The 17,478-nt window shown below is 38.3% G+C and overlaps 1 protein-coding gene across 1 annotated transcript in view; it reads left to right on the top strand.

The window, feature by feature from the left end:
- Positions 1–17,478, top strand: part of DDX39A (DExD-box helicase 39A) — a 28,080-nt gene that overhangs the window by 2,427 nt on the left and 8,175 nt on the right. Inside the window, exons 2-8 of the mRNA XM_053718073.1 lie at positions 3,707–3,919; positions 4,695–4,915; positions 5,009–5,192; positions 7,633–7,751; positions 9,019–9,150; positions 16,371–16,480; positions 16,562–16,706. Coding sequence (XP_053574048.1) covers positions 3,712–3,919; positions 4,695–4,915; positions 5,009–5,192; positions 7,633–7,751; positions 9,019–9,150; positions 16,371–16,480; positions 16,562–16,706 — 1,119 coding nt within the window. The 5' untranslated portion in view covers positions 3,707–3,711. The remainder of the gene's footprint in view (positions 1–3,706; positions 3,920–4,694; positions 4,916–5,008; positions 5,193–7,632; positions 7,752–9,018; positions 9,151–16,370; positions 16,481–16,561; positions 16,707–17,478) is intronic.

The raw sequence follows: 17,478 nt of genomic DNA, 5'->3' as shown, positions 1-17,478 counted from the left end.
TTAGTAGTTAAAACTATTTTATATACAAATCGCAAGGTGTTTACCTCTAAAATTAGAGGAACTCTTTATAGGATGCTGTGTTTGAAAACTCTCCAGGGTTCAGATATGATTTAAAAACACCTAAGGCATCAAATGTGATTCTATTAGAGAGCAGTTTATAGTGTGTTGTGATTTTTGTGATGGTTTAGCGGAGTATATTTTTAATCACTGTAGGTTAATTTTATCTCATTAGTAGAGATTAGTCTGCCCCACTCCAGGTTAAAGCAATTGTAAAGTTTAATCATTTACTGTCCAGTATATAAAATTAATTGTTAAACAGGGGCACTTCCATTCATTAACATTTTTAAAGACACTACTTTTGTAATATAATTACTATTTAGTGATGGGAAACGCCATTTAAAATCTGCACAGTTCCCTTCCATAAGTTTCATGATCTGTTTTGTACATTTTTCCCACATCTACTCCTAATTTTTCAGTTTGGTAGGCACTTGTCTTAACATAAAACTATGAAGTATAAGTAATATCAAGTCCACATTCCTGAGTTTTCCCCCCCCCAGCAATTTAAGGGACATTAAACACTTAGTAATATACATTTTTGTTGTGTTGCTATAGAACAGACAAATCAAAAATGTTTCTATTTAAAACAAATTGCCACCCTTTTTACTGCAGTTGTTTTTCAATAGCCAAATTCAACCCACCCTTTGCCTTATTTGGAGGAGCCAATCTGGGCTTTAGTCTGAGGACAACAAGGCTAGTTGTGGTCAGTTAGTATAGAGCAGTGTTTCTCAACTCCAGTCCTTAACATGTCAGATATTCATTATATCTTAACTAGTGCACATGTGAAATAATCAGCTGATCAGTAACCATGGTTACTAACCTGCTCTCACCCTTCAAATGATTATTTCACCTGTGCTCTAGTTGAGATATAATGAATATCTGGCCTGTTAAGGGTCCTGTGAACTGGAATTGAGAAACACTGCTATAGAGTACTTTTTTGCAGTTTTCAGTTAGACCATTAAAGTGAATGTAAATTTTGATGCTAAAGTGTCCGGTTTTTAAAACTTTGATTAAAAACAGGGGCACTTTAATTCATCAAAATTTACATTTCACTGCTGTTGTGAAAAAAACCTTACCTTTTAATCTTCACAGTAGCTCCAACTTCCTCCGGTTTCACAAGCCATTTCTGATGTCAGAAATGATAGGTCATCCTCCAATCACAGCTTCCCCCCGGGGAATCAGTGTCTGAGTCAACGCTGTGATTGGAGGAAGCCAGATGCCTCATTTTAGACCCAGGAAGAGGCTTTGAAACGGGTGGAGGAAGCTGGAGCTGCTGTGAAGATTAAAAGGTAAGGTTTTTTTTTTTCACAACAGGGGTGAAATGTAAATTTTGATGAATTAAAGTGCCCCTGTTTTTAATCAGTTTTAAAAACCGGGCACTTTAGCATCAAAATTTACATTCACTTTAATGAAATATATGTAGTAGGGTTAGCCTTGATAAGTCAGCAGGGTGCTTTTCATGTTGTGAGAATTAGAAATTGCTCAATTTGCAGAGCTAAGTTACATGAAACGTGGACAAAATGTTGAAAATATATTGTAAATTTGTTAATTATGCTTTACCAAACATTTTATTTAAAGGGACAGTCAAGTCCAAAAAAAACTTATTTTTCAAATAGGGCATGTAATTTTAAACAACTTTCCAATTTACTTTTATCAACAATTTTGCTGTGTTCTCTTGGTATTCTAGTTGAAAGCAAACCTAGGAAGGCACATATAATTTCTAAGCCCTTGAAGGCTGCCTCTATTTTATTTACTTTTCACAGCAGGGGAGAGCAAGCTCATGTAGGCCATATAGATAGCATTGTGATCACACTTGTGGCTAGTGGCAGACACTGCACTAATTGGCTAAAATGCAAGTCAATAGATAATAACTAAGTCATGTGATTAGGGGCGGTCAGAAGATGCTTAGATACAAGTTAGTCACAGAAGTAAAAAGTGTATTAATATAAGTGTTGGTTTTGCAAAACTGGGGAATGGGTAATAAAGTATCTTTTTAAACAACAACAATTCTGGTGTTGACTGTCCCTTTAAAAATCTCAAGGTGTTGTCCCTTTCATTCTGTTTTGCATATGTAAATATGACCCTGGGGATAGTCTCCCTAAGGGTGATGGGGAAACCAGACGTGTGGACTCCTTGCCCAATGTGCTTAGAGGGATATGGCTGCACCTCACTGACGAGGCCGAAACTATCGTCTGGGGTTGTCATGTTCCTTGTTCAGAGGAGAATTGCCTGGTATTTCGGGGCTGGACTGACCATGTCGGTGGGATCAGACTGATATACTACAGGAAAGTTTTCCTCTGTGAAAAGCACAATTGGGCAGAAAGAAGCTACTACCAGATGGCAACCGGGCCATAGAACAAGCTATTGATGCTGCTGTTCGTTCCTGGCAGACAGAATGGTTACATGAAAGTCAAATTAAGTTGCATGATTTTGCACATCCATTTTACCTCTATAAAACCACTTTCTCTTGTTTGTTGAAACTTGGCTTATTTGCTGAGTATACTGAAGTTGGCTCAGCAAAATGCATTTGTTGTACTTTGCATATATAACATTGTTGCAGACAGGTGAGTGGCTTAGCATATGTCTAAGCCTACCTCAGTATGTTCACATGGAAATGGAAAAAGTTCCAGCAAAGGATACAAAGATACAAATTTGACAATTTAATAAATTGTATATTTTTTTTTATCCTGGATAGAATAGTTTGGCTATCCACTGTTTTTAGATTAGCTTAAAGGGACGGTCAACACTCGAGGTAACATTATGCGATATTGAAAAATAAAAAACGAAGATCTGCCTTGCCTACTTGCTTCTTGTAGTAATCACAGTCGATAACTTCTCTAATACGAGGTAAATATGGCAGCCTAACTCCCCCCACCGTTACGTAGCTACCTTCTTCAAATGATCAGTCAATCAGAATCCAATCCTCGGTCAGAAATTGCACGCGATTGGATTTCTGATTGGCTGATCATTTGAAGAAGGTAGTTACGTAACGGTGGGGGGAGTTAGGCTGCCATATTTACCTCGTATTAGAGAAGTTATTTTTATTACTACAAGAAGCAAGTAGGCAAGGCAGAAGGGGTATGGTGCAGGCGGATCTTCGTTTTTTATTTTTCAATATCGCATAATGTTAACTAGTGTTGACTGTCCCTTTAATATACTGGATATATTAAACAACAAGCTCTAAGAGTGAGCTAACTTAAAGGGACAGTCAAGTACAAAATAAACTTTCATGATTCAAATAGGGCATTTCATTTTAAACAACTTTCCAATTTACTTTTATCACCTATTCTTTGTTCTCTTGGCATTCTTAGTTGAAAGCTAAACATAGGTAGGCTCATATGCTAATTTCTTAGACCCTGAAGGCTGCCTCTAATCTGAATGCATTTTGACAGTTTTTCACCACTAGAGGGTGTTAGCTCATATGTCATATAGATAATACTAAGCTCACTCACGTGAAGTTACCTAGGAGTCAGCACTGATGGGCTAAAATGCAAGTCTGTCAAAATAACTGAAATAAGGGGGCAGTTTGCAGAGGCTTAGATACAAGGTAATTGCAGAGTGTATTATAACTGGGATTTATCTATCTTTTTAAACGACAAAAATTCTGCTGTTGACTGTCCCTTATTAAATAGCCATTTATATTTTTCAGCCACCATGACAGAGCAAGATGTAGAAAATGAACTGTTGGATTATGAAGAAGACGACGAACCCCAGACACAAACTGAAACTCCAGCCCCTACAGCCAGGAAAGAGGTGAAAGGGTCCTATGTATCCATTCATAGCTCTGGCTTCAGAGATTTCCTGCTCAAACCTGAGCTCCTCCGGGCCATTGTGGACTGTGGCTTTGAACATCCCTCTGAAGGTATTCACTTGTGTTTTTTTTTTGTTTGTTTTTTTGAGTAACTTGACCAATTACAAAGACACACAACCTCTTATATGATTAGTGGAACACTTATGAAATATTTCTATATTGTAGGGGTAACTGTATTGTCTGTAGTATCACCAGGCACTTATGTGATCGTTCGGTTCTGAGGTTTGTCATTATGACAATCTAATAACTATTGACCCTTCACCAATGGTATGAAATGTTATTTTTTTAATGCTTGAGATTAATCTCTTGAAAATGCCTTTAAAATCTATTTAACTTCATGTAATAGACACTAGTATAAATACATATGCAGATTTTGATCTTAAAATCCAGAATAAAACCTTTCAAAAACAGTAATCTGTAGTCTTCAGTCTACATCTGATACTTTGGGGCTTGATCAGGCCATGGTCGGCCTGAGGCACTCAGAGCAGCAAACGCTGCAAGCAAATAAAGGAATTTTCAGCATGACGTATTTTATACTTCATGAATGAACACTGGTAAATCCTAGCATTCCAAAAACGATAGAATTTACCATCACTTTAACAAAAATATTTTTTAATTACTTGAATCATCTGTTTACTTTTGACTATAGTGTCCCTTTTTTCTCTTCTGAATACTTCTAAATACGTTAGTCAGTTTCAGTATGAAAAGGCCATAAGACATGTTCACCATACCTCCCCTCACAAATCCTATTGTGTATCATTTCACATCTCCACATATTCAGGTATACTCAAATGTTTTGAGCATTTCAACTTCTTTTTTTTTTCAGTTCAGCATGAGTGCATCCCACAGGCTATTCTGGGCATGGACATCCTATGCCAGGCAAAATCTGGTATGGGAAAAACAGCAGTTTTTGTACTGGCTACCCTGCAGCAAATTGAGGCGGTGGACGGACAGGTGTCTGTGCTAGTTATGTGCCATACTCGTGAGCTAGCCTTCCAGATAAGCAAGGAATACGAGAGGTTCTCAAAGTACATGCCCACTGTCAAGGTGATAATGGACTTTCCCTAGTAATATGATTACAATAATTATCCTTTATTGCTCTATCTTCAATTTATAATTTGTTGTTTTCAATCTTACTAGGTGGCTGTTTTCTTTGGTGGCCTCTCAATAAAAAAAGACGAGGATGTTATTCGCAAAAATTGCCCTCACATTGTTGTTGGAACCCCTGGTCGCATTCTGGCACTGGTTAGGGACAAGACCTTGAACCTGAAGAATGTGAAACACTTTGTGCTGGATGAATGTGACAAGATGTTGGAGCAGCTAGGTTTGTCTTTGGACATACTACATACATAGATTTAGTTTGTGTTTTTTTATATAGGGGGGACTAAAGATTCTGGCTCCTAGAGTTTGAACAAATTTGTCGAGCCCGGTTTTACACTGATCAATTAAGTAGCTTGTTAAAGGGAAATTAAACCATGTGTAATTACAATAAATTCAGTTTAATTACTATAGCATAACCTATCAGCCAAGTCTTAACAAATCTGGGCCAAAGGGGGACGCAAGTCAAAATTAAACTTTCATTTTCAGATAGAGCATGCCATTTTAAACAACTTTCCAATTTACTTCCATTAAAAAAAGTGCAGTCTTTTTATATTTAAACTTTTTGAGTCACCAGCTCCTACTGAGCATGTGCAAAAATTCACAGAATAAGTGTATGCATTTGTAATTGGCTGATGGCTGTCACATGGTACAGGGGAGTGGAAATAGACATAACTTTCAAAATTTCGGGGAAAAAATCTATCCATTGGAAGTTCAGACTAAGTGCTATTGCATTGTCTAATCTTGCATTTGTTGATTATGCAAATCTACTGTTGACTGGTCCTTTAAGTCCTAAGGATGCAAGGCTAGCCACTGTCTTAAAGGACCAGTCAACACGGTAGATTTGCATAGTCAACAAATGCGAAATAACAAGACAATACAAAAGCATTAGTCTGAACTTCAAATTATCAGATTTTTTTTTCTGACAATTTTAAGTTGTTGTTGTTTTCCACTCCCCGTGTACCATGTGACAGCCATCAGCCAATCACAAATGCATACACGTACCATGTGACAGCCATCAGCCATTAACAAATACATACACACTTATTCTTGCACATGCTCAGTAGGAGCTGGTGACTCAAAGTTTAAATCTAAAAATGTGCACATTTTGTTAATTGAAGTAAATTGGAAAGTTGTTTAAAATGGCATGCTCAATCTGAATAATGAAAGTTTAATTTTGATTGAGTGTTCCTTTAACTGTAAAATAAATATTCTTTATACTTATTTTATCTGGAAAATGTGTCAGCCTTGAAAAGACAATGGCAGGCATTTTTTTAAAGGACCAGTCAACAGATTTGCATAATCAACACATGCAAGATAAGACAATTGCAATAGCACTTAGTCTGAACTTCAAATGAATAAGTTTTTTTTTTTCTCTTAATTTTAAGATGTGACAGCCATCAGCCAATCACAAATGCATACACGTACCATGTGACAGCCATCAGCCAATCACAAATGCATATACGCTTATTCTGTGAATTCTTGCATATGCTCAGTAGGAGCTGGTGACTCAAAGTTTAAATATAAAGAGACTGCACTTTTTTAATGGAAATAAATTGGAAAGTTTAATATTGCATGCTCTATCTGAATAATGAAAGTGTAATTTTGACTTGTGTAAATTTAAGTTCTTAGAATTAGGACTAGTTAAAATTTCAGAACACTTTTTTTTTTTTTTTTTTTTTTTAATTTTTTTTTTTTCTGGGAGCAAAATGAATAAAAATATATTGGAAACCTGTTCCATTATGGATAACCAAACAATATATATAAAAAAGCAGGTACTTAGTCTCTTTAATAGCTGGGTCTTATTGGCCTTTGAAGATGGAGATAACCGCTTTTAAAGGGACAGTAAAGTAAAAATTTAACTCATGTTTTTTTTTTTTTAAAAACCGCTTTGCAATATTTAAATTTGCTTTGTTCTCTTGGTATTTTTGTTGAAAGCGAAACCTAGGTAGGCTTATGGGCTGATTTTAAGCCTGTCTTAGTGCATTTTATTAGTTTTTCACAGCTATGCAGTGCAAGTCTGTGTGCAACATACATAACATTGTGCTCAATCCCACAGTGTTATGCTTGAGTCGGCGCTGGCTAAAATGCAAGTTTGTAAAAGGCACTGAGATAAGGAGGCAGACTGTAGAGGCTTGGATATAAGCTAGAGTTAAAAAGTATAGTAAGTGTTGATTAAGCAAAACTGGGGATTTTGGTAATAAAGGGGCTATCTGTCCTATAAAACAAAGAAATTCATGTAGGCTGTCTCTTTAAGAGTACTGTAAATATTGCCAACACTGAGGTTAAATGTTTGTTTTATTTTTGTCTTTTTAGAGCTTTTGCATTGCATGGATTTGCTTATCTATACTATGGTTTAAATGGACATGAAACTTTATGTATACAGTCTGTCCTGGTGGGTTGATAGACTTGCTCAAAAGGGTGATTAAAGACAGCTGTTTAATTTGCTATGGATTAACAGGTGAATGACTGAAAATGAATGGTGTGACAACTGGGAATTGGGTGAACATATGCTAGTGACTAGTTAAATTCAAGATGGGGGTGGGAAATTGTGTACTTACAGTTGCTATACTTAAGTCATGTGAGGAAAGAGAAATGGCGGCTGGCTTTTGTATTTTAAAAAGGTTTATTTTGAAAGATCATGTCATTTTTACTTTTTCTATTAGATATGCGCAGGGATGTACAGGAGATTTTCCGTCTGACTCCACACGAGAAACAGTGCATGATGTTCAGTGCCACACTCAGCAAAGAGATCCGTCCCGTCTGCAGGAAATTCATGCAGGATGTAAGTTGCTTTTCCTTGTGGTGTTTCTTTTGGTGGGGTAACTTAAAGGGATGGTAATACCTTTAATTTCTAGACATTTCTGTTGTGTTGCTATAGAATTGCAAAGTCTTAGGGGTCGATTTATCAAACCTTTTTGTCAGGCGTTGCTTCCTATGACTAGGTTCTCAGAAGAGAATCTGCAGTCCGTATTTAACAAGCAGCGGTCATAAGACTGCTGCTTCACTAATCTTCAATCGGAGAGATTGACTGCTCCTGCCCGGACGCGATTAGCTGTGCACAGGCAGGGGGTGGCGTTGCACAAGAGCGCAAAATTGCGTTCTAGTGCAATGCTGAATTCCGGCAGTGGAATTCAGCCCAATAGAGGCGGACAGCGGCTCATATGTGCTATGTGCTTTTTACTTCTGTTTTTCAATAGCCAAATTCCACCCACTATTTAACTTATTTGTTTGAGCCAATATGGGTTTTAGTTAGATTAGTAGGCTAGCCATGTTAATAAAGTTAGTATTAAGTACTCTATTTTGCAATTATTATTAAAGCCAAATAGTGAGTTGTAGCAGAGTAAGCGTTAAGTCAGCAGGGTGCTTTTCATGTTCCGAGAAGTAGAAATTTCTTCATTTTTAGAGCTAAATAAATTTAAAAGGGGGCAAAATAATGAAAATAAATTACAAAGTGGTTTCATTATACTTAGTTATTGTAAAGTTTAATGAATAAGTGCCCAGTATCTAAAAATCTTTAAAACAGGGGCTCTTTCTTTAATTAAACTATACAAAGATGCTTACTTTATAAAATACTTACCTTTGCGTTATGGTAAATCTATCACCAATCCTCCACCCGCAGCTGCTGCTTTCTTTAGCAGATCAATGACTAATCCAGCTTCCTCCAATCGTTGTGTGCCCCCTTTGGCATCCAGCTCATGGGGCACACAACAATTGGAGGAAGCCGGATTAGTCATTGATCTGCTAAAGAAAGCAGGAACTGCGGGTGGAGGATTGGCATTTACCATAACGCAAAGGTAATTTTAAAAATAAGCATCTTTGTTTATTGAATGCAATTGCCCCTGTTAAGAGTTTCAGGATACCTGGCACATATTCATTAAACTTTACAATTACTATTGACTAAACATTTTATATAAGAATCTCAAGGTGTTTACTAACTCTTAAGGGATTTAGAAGCTTTCTGTAGTATAATTTAGGGAGAAGTTTAGATAAAAAAAAAAAATAAAAAAAAATCCTCTGGTTATTTAATGACCATAATTTTATCCCACCAGCCCATGGAGGTGTTTGTGGATGATGAAACAAAGCTGACACTACACGGTTTGCAACAATATTACGTTAAATTGAAAGACAGTGAGAAAAATCGTAAGCTCTTCGATCTTCTAGATGTGTTGGAGTTCAATCAGGTATGTGTGTAAAAAATTATATTCAAGTCTTGAGGAATTTACACTCCATGTTTGTAGCAGTTATTGTGGGTTTGCGTTAAGGGACAGTAAAGTCAAAATTAAACTTCAATGGATTGGATAGAGCATGACATTGTATACAACTTTCCATTTTCTATTATCAATTGTGCTTAATGCTTTCAGTAATCTTGGGTGAACTCAGGAGCGTGCATCTCTCTAGCCATCTGGCAGCTGTTTGCAGCATTATTTATAGCAACTATATATACACTGCTGCCATAGAATGCTAAAGACTTGTGCCTGCTCCTAAGCTCATGTCGGCTTACCAAGCTTTTCTCTTCAATAGACGATACAGAACAAAGCAAATTTAATAGAAGTAAATCAGAAAGTTATGTTAAATCATTCTCTATCCAAATCATGAAAGGTTGATTTCTTCTGTTAAGTGTGATCAGTCCACGGGTCATCATTACTTCTGGGATATTACTCCTCCCCAACAGGAAGTGCAAGAGGATTCACCCAGCAGAGCTGCATATAGCTCCTCCCCTCTACGTCACTCCCAGTCATTCTCTTGCACCCAACGACTAGATAGGATGTGTGAGAGGACTATGGTGATTATACTTAGTTTTATATCTTCAATCAAAAGTTTGTTATTTTAAAATAGCACCGGAGTGTGATATTATCTCTCTGGCAGAGTTTGAAGAAGAATCTACCAGAGTTTTTGTTATGATTTTAGCCGGAGTAGTTAAGATCATATTGCTGTTTCTCGGCCATCTGAGGAGAGGTAAACTTCAGATCAGGGGACAGCGGGCAGATGAATCTGCATAGAGGTATGTAGCAGTTTTTATTTTCTGACAATGGAATTGATGAGAAAATCCTGCCATACCGATATAATGTCATGTATGTATACTTTACACTTCAGTATTCTGGGGAATGGTACTTCACTAGAATTACACTGTAAGAAATACATAAAGCTGTTTAATAACTAGAGATTATGTTTAACGTTTTTGCTGGAATGTAAAATCGTTTTCATTTGCTGAGGTACTGAGTGAATAAATGTTTGGGCACTATTTTTCCACTTGGCAGTTGCTTAATCTGTTTTCTGACAGTTTCTGTTCTCCCTCACTGCTGTGTATGAGGGGGAGGGGCCGTTTTTTGGCGCTTTTACTACGCATCAAATATTTCAGTCAGCAACTCATTGTATTCCCTGCATGATCCGGTTCATCTCTACAGAGCTCAGGGGTCTTCAAAACTTATTTTGAGGGAGGTAATTTCTCTCAGCAGAGCTGTGAGAATTATAGTTTGACTGAGATAAAAAACGTTTATTCTGTAATTTGTTTCCTGCTTTCAGAATTTGTTATCTTTGCTAATGGGATTAAACCTTTGCTAAAGTTGTGTTGTTTACAAGGATTGAGGCTATAACTGTTTCAATTTATTAATTTTCAACTGTCATAGATCTTCTGTGCTTCTTAAAGGCACAGTACGTTTTAATATTCTAATTGAATTGTATTTCCAAGTTGCAAGTTTATTTGCTAGTGTGTTAAACATGTCTGATTCAGAGGATGATACCTGTGTCATTTGTTGCAATGCCAAAGTGGAGCCCAATAGAAATTTATGTACTAACTGTATTGATGCTACTTTAAATAAAAGTCAATCTGTACAAATTGAACAAATTTCACCAAACAACGAGGGGAGAGTTATGCCGACTAACTCGCCTCACGTGTCAGTACCTACATCTCCCGCTCAGAGGGAGGTGCGTGATATTGTAGCGCAGAGTACATCTGGGCGGCCATTACAAATCACATTACAGGATATGGCTACTGTTATGACTGAGGTTTTGGCTAAATTACCAGAACTAAGAGGTAAGCGTGATCACTCTGGGGTGAGAACAGAGTGCGCTGATAATATTAGGGCCATGTCAGACACTGCGTCACAGGTGGCAGAACATGAGGACGGAGAACTTCATTCTGTGGGTGACGGTTCTGATCCAAACAGACTGGATTCAGATATTTCAAATTTTAAATTTAAACTGGAAAACCTCCGTGTATTACTAGGGGAGGTGTTAGCGGCTCTGAATGATTGTAACACAGTTGCAATACCAGAGAAAATGTGTAGGTTGGATAAATATTTTGCGGTACCGACGAGTACTGAGGTTTTTCCTATACCTAAGAGACTTACTGAAATTGTTACTAAGGAGTGGGATAGACCCGGTGTGCCGTTCTCACCCCCTCCGATATTTAGAAAAATGTTTCCAATAGACGCCACCACAAGGGACTTATGGCAAACGGTCCCTAAGGTGGAGGGAGCAGTTTCTACCTTAGCTAAGCGTACCACTATCCCGGTGGAGGATAGCTGTGCTTTTTCAGATCCAATGGATAAAAAGTTAGAGGGTTACCTTAAGAAAATGTTTGTTCAACAAGGTTTTATATTGCAACCCCTTGCATGCATTGCGCCGATCACGGCTGCAGCGGCATTCTGGATTGAGTCTCTGGAAGAGAACATTGGTTCAGCTACTCTGGACGACATTACGGACAGGCTTAGAGTCCTTAAACTAGCTAATTCATTCATTTCGGAGGCCGTAGTACATCTTACTAAACTTACGGCGAAGAATTCAGGATTCGCCATTCAGGCACGCAGGGCGCTGTGGCTAAAATCCTGGTCAGCTGATGTTACTTCTAAGTCTAAATTGCTTAATATACCTTTCAAAGGGCAGACCTTATTCGGGCCCGGGTTGAAAGAGATTATCGCTGACATTACAGGAGGTAAAGGCCATGCCCTGCCTCAGGACAAAGCCAAGACTAGACAGTCTAATTTTCGTTCCTTTCGTAATTTCAAAGCAGGAGCAGCATCAACTTCCTCTGCACCAAAACAGGAAGGAGCTGTTGCTCGCTACAGACAAGGCTGGAAACCTAACCAGTCCTGGAACAAGGGCAAGCAGACTAGGAAACCTGCTGCTGCCCCTAAAACAGCATGAATTGAGGGCCCCCGATCCGGGATCGGATCTAGTGGGGGGCAGACTTTCTCTCTTCGCCCAGGCTTGGGCAAGAGATGTTCAGGATCCCTGGGCGCTAGAGATAATATCTCAGGGATACCTTCTGGACTTCAAATACTCTCCTCCAAGAGAGAGATTTCATCTGTCAAGATTGTCAACAATTCAGACAAAGAAAGAGGCGTTTCTACGCTGCGTACAAGAGCTCTTGTTAATGGGAGTAATCCATCCAGTTCCACGATCGGAACAGGGACAGGGGTTTTACTCAAATCTGTTTGTGGTTCCCAAAAAAGAGGGAACTTTCAGACCAATCCTGGACTTAAAGATCCTAAACAAATTCCTAAGAGTTCCATCGTTCAAGATGGAGACTATTCGGACAATTTTACCTATGATCCAAGAGGGTCAGTACATGACCACTGTAGATTTAAAAGATGCTTACCTTCACATACCGATTCACAAAGATCATTATCGGTACCTAAGGTTTGCCTTCCTAGACAGGCATTACCAGTTTGTGGCTCTTCCATTCGGATTGGCTACAGCTCCAAGAATCTTCACAAAGGTTCTGGGTGCTCTTCTGGCGGTACTAAGACCGCGGGGAATCTCGGTAGCTCCATACCTAGACGACATTCTGATACAAGCTTCAAGCTTTCAAACTGCCAAGTCTCATACAGAGTTAGTGCTGGCATTTCTAAGGTCACATGGATGGAAGGTGAACGAAAAGAAAAGTTCACTCGTTCCAGTCGTCAGACTTTTCATCCGGGGGGAGTGGGAACTTCATCCGGAGGTCTTTGCCCAAATACTTCGACGTTGGGGCAAACCAGAGATAGATCTCATGGCGTCTCGACAGAACGCCAAGCTTCCTCGTTACGGGTCCAGATCCAGGGATCCAGGAGCAGTCCTGATAGATGCTCTGACAGCACCTTGGGACTTCAGGATGGCTTACGTGTTTCCACCCTTCCCGTTGCTTCCTCGATTGATTGCCAGAATCAAACAAGAGAGAGCATCAGTGATTCTAATAGCACCTGCGTGGCCACGCAGGACTTGGTATGCAGACCTGGTGGACATGTCATCCTGTCCACCTTGGTCTCTACCTCTGAAACAGGACCTTCTGATACAGGGTCCCTTCAAACATCAAAATCTAACTTCTCTGAAGCTGACTGCTTGGAAATTGAACGCTTGATTTTATCAAGACGTGGGTTTTCTGAGTCAGTTATTGATACCTTAATACAGGCTAGGAAACCTGTTACCAGAAAGATTTACCATAAGATATGGCGTAAATACCTATATTGGTGTGAATCCAAAGGTTACTCTTGGAGTAAGGTTAGGATTCCTAGGATATTGTCTTTTCTACAAGAAGGTTTAGAAAAGGGTTTATCTGCTAGTTCCTTAAAGGGACAGATCTCAGCTCTGTCCATTCTGTTACACAAACGTCTGTCAGAAGTTCCTGACGTCCAGGCTTTTTGTCAGGCTTTGGCCAGGATTAAGCCTGTGTTTAAAACTGTTGCTCCACCATGGAGTTTAAACCTTGTTCTTAATGTTTTACAGGGCGTTCCGTTTGAACCCCTTCATTCCATTGATATAAAGTTGTTATCTTGGAAAGTTCTATTTTTAATGGCTATTTCCTCGGCTCGAAGAGTCTCTGAATTATCAGCCTTACATTGTGATTCTCCTTATTTGATTTTTCATTCGGATAAGGTAGTCCTGCGTACTAAACCTGGGTTCTTACCTAAGGTAGTTACTAACAGGAATATCAATCAAGAGATTGTTGTTCCTTCTTTATGCCCAAATCCTTCTTCAAAGAAGGAACGTCTACTGCACAACCTGGATGTAGTCCGTGCTCTAAAATTTTACTTACAGGCAACTAAGGAATTTCGACAAACGTCTTCTCTGTTTGTCATTTAATCTGGGCAGAGGAGAGGTCAAAAAGCTTCCGCTACCTCTCTTTCTTTTTGGCTTCGTAGCATAATTCGTTTAGCTTATGAGACTGCTGGACAGCAGCCTCCTGAAAGAATTACAGCTCATTCTACTAGAGCTGTGGCTTCCACTTGGGCCTTCAAGAATGAGGCCTCTGTTGAACAGATTTGCAAGGCTGCAACTTGGTCTTCGCTTCATACTTTTTACAAATTTTACAAATTTGACACTTTTGCTTCATCGGAGGCTATTTTTGGGAGAAAGGTTCTTCAGGCAGTGGTTCCTTCTGTATAAAGAGCCTGCCTATCCCTCCCGTCATCCGTGTACTTTTGCTTTGGTATTGGTATCCCAGAAGTAATGATGACCCGTGGACTGATCACACTTAACAGGAGAAAACATAATTTATGCTTACCTGATAAATTCCTTTCTTCTGTAGTGTGATCAGTCCACGGCCCGCCCTGTTTTTAAGGCAGGTAAATATTTTTTAATTTATACTCCAGTCACCACTTCACCCTTGGCTTTTCCTTTCTCGTTGGTCCTTGGTCGAATGACTGGGAGTGACGTAGAGGGGAGGAGCTATATGCAGCTCTGCTGGGTGAATCCTCTTGCACTTCCTGTTGGGGAGGAGTAATATCCCAGAAGTAATGATGACCCGTGGACTGATCACACTACAGAAGAAAGGAATTTATCAGGTAAGCATAAATTATGTTTTTTACTTTACTGTTGCTTTAAATAGCTTGCACTATCAAATAGCTTTGCTCTTAAAGGGATCCTGTACAGTGAATATTTTCCCTAAATGGACAGTTTTACTAAAAAAAAAAAAAAAAAATCTCTGTTACTCCCATTGATCTATTTTACCTGTTGGTGTATTAAATTGTTGACAAATATTAACCTTTATATCAGCAGTTAATATAGCTGCTTTTGCCTGTGCTATCCATACTTATACTGAAAGGTTCTATACTTATGTGTAGGCTATAGAAAAGCAGCCGCAGAAATTGTACTCCTGGTGGGAGGTAGGAGAGATAAGTAATGTTAATTTTACATTTTGATGGGATGTAAGTGTCAAAGAACAAAACCAGCTATTTCATATACAAAAATAAACAATCTCCAACATTTTATCCTCTGCTGATATAACAAGTCAAACACATTAACGGAAAAACTTAACAGTATTACGGTCCCTTTAAAAGGACAGTATACTATAAAATTGTTTTTACCTTAATGTATTTCCAAATATATATATATATATATATATATATATATATATATATATATATATATATATATATTTACCAGCTGCAGAGTATACAATGTGTGATATTTACTTTTAACGTTTGTTTGTGTATATGAATTGGCTGATTTTGTGTTTTGAAGCCACAGCCTAATAAAATGGGTTGAGCTTGTAGGTATAATCGGATATAATTACTTTATCACCTTATGTACATATACATGCTTTTTATCTTATATCTGTCCATAAACCAATCACCAATACTTGGAGAGAACAATGGAAAATTAACTTTTTATTACCTTATTACATCTCTTCTATAGCTCACTGGGAGTGTAATTTCTTCTGGCTGTTTACACACAGCTTAGCCAAAAAATTTCAGGATGGGTGGGGATACCACAGGCTAAAGTAACTATTTAAAATGCCAATATAAGGGTCATGGAAATACTTGTAAACAATGTAATACACTCAAACAGGCAAGTGGATAATTGGGATCAAATTAAAGGGGAGAAACATTTTGAGTAAACGGTCCCTTTTAATGTATTCCCATTAACTTGTTATACCAAGCTGAGAGATTCCTTTTAGTTTCTTGCGATTGAAGTAGCTGGCTTTACTCGTGGAAATTGCTACCCATACTACTCTCAGTAGTAAATGCTTGTCTTTGTGTTCAAACAACTTTATACAAGCATATAAAATTTAGTATTTATCTAAAGTAGGGCTGCAACAACTAATCGTTAAGTTTGATCATAAAAATAGTTGTCAACAAATCTCATTATTAGTTAGGTGGTCAGTGATTAGTTGTTCAGTTGCACAGCACCAGCTGCTTTAACCTGATCTACTGCAACTAAGATTGTGCAAAAACAATTGAATTTATTTAATCTTTTTTCTATCCGATTAATCAGTGTAAAAAAAAAAAGTTTGCACAATACCATGGGCAAGGAGTTCATCGGATTGAAGCAGCTGGTGCTGTGCAATTAACCAACTATTCGCTGACCACCTAATTGATAATGAGATTCTTTGACAACTATTTTTATGATCAATCTTACCGATTAGTTGTTGCAGCCCTAATCCAAAGGGTTGTTTTGAACTTTGATTACTGTCTTGTAGGTGGTGATCTTTGTGAAATCTGTACAGAGGTGTATGGCACTAGCTCAGCTGTTAGTGGAGCAAAACTTTCCAGCCATTGCTATCCATAGAGGCATGTCACAGGAAGAACGGTAAGGGATCAAGAAACCTTAGTTTGTAGAAGTGTTTGGTTTTATTTTTAAGTACTCAGTAGTATCACTTTGTCTCCTCAGACTGTCTCGATACCAACAGTTTAAGGATTTCCAGAGGAGGATACTGGTGGCCACCAACCTGTTTGGTCGAGGAATGGACATTGAAAGAGTCAATATTGTTTTCAATTATGACATGCCAGAGGATTCTGATACTTATTTGCACAGAGTAAGTCTTGAATTGGCTCCTTTAGACTTGTATTGGTAAATAATAAAAAATGTCCTGGGTACATAAAACAGTTTAAAATTGTAATATTAACTGTTTAATTATACTTGGTTAAAAAAACATAATTTATGCTTACCTGATAAATTCCTTTCTTCTGTTGTGTGATCAGTCCACGGGTCATCATTACTTCTGGGATATTATCTGCTCCCCTACAGGAAGTGCAAGAGGATTCACCCAGCAGAGTTGCTATATAGCTCCTCCCCTCTACGTCACCTCCAGTCATTCGACCAAAGACCAACGAGAAAGGAGAAGCCAAGGGTGTAGTGGTGACTGGATTATAATTTAAAAAATATTTACCTGCCTTAAAAAACAGGGCGGGCCGTGGACTGATCACACAACAGAAGAAAGGAATTTATCAGGTAAGCATAAATTATGTTTTCTTCTGTTATGTGTGATCAGTCCACGGGTCATCATTACTTCTGGGATACCAATACCAAAGCAAAAGTACACGGATGACGGGAGGGATAGGCAGGCTCATTATACAGAAGGAACCACTGCCTGAAGAACCTTTCTCCCAAAAATAGCCTCCGAAGAAGCAAAAGTGTCAAATTTGTAAAATTTGGAAAAAGTATGAAGCGAAGACCAAGTTGCAGCCTTGCAAATCTGTTCAACAGAGGCCTCATTCTTAAAGGCCCAAGTGGAAGCCACAGCTCTAGTAGAATGAGCTGTAATTCTTTCAGGAGGCTGCTGTCCAGCAGTCTCATAGGCTAAACGA

This window comes from Bombina bombina, chromosome 6 (genome assembly GCF_027579735.1).
Source record: "Bombina bombina isolate aBomBom1 chromosome 6, aBomBom1.pri, whole genome shotgun sequence".
NCBI lineage: Eukaryota > Metazoa > Chordata > Amphibia > Anura > Bombinatoridae > Bombina > Bombina bombina.
The sequence above is the reverse complement of the archived record's forward strand: the minus strand, read 5'-3'. Positions and strand labels throughout refer to the sequence as shown.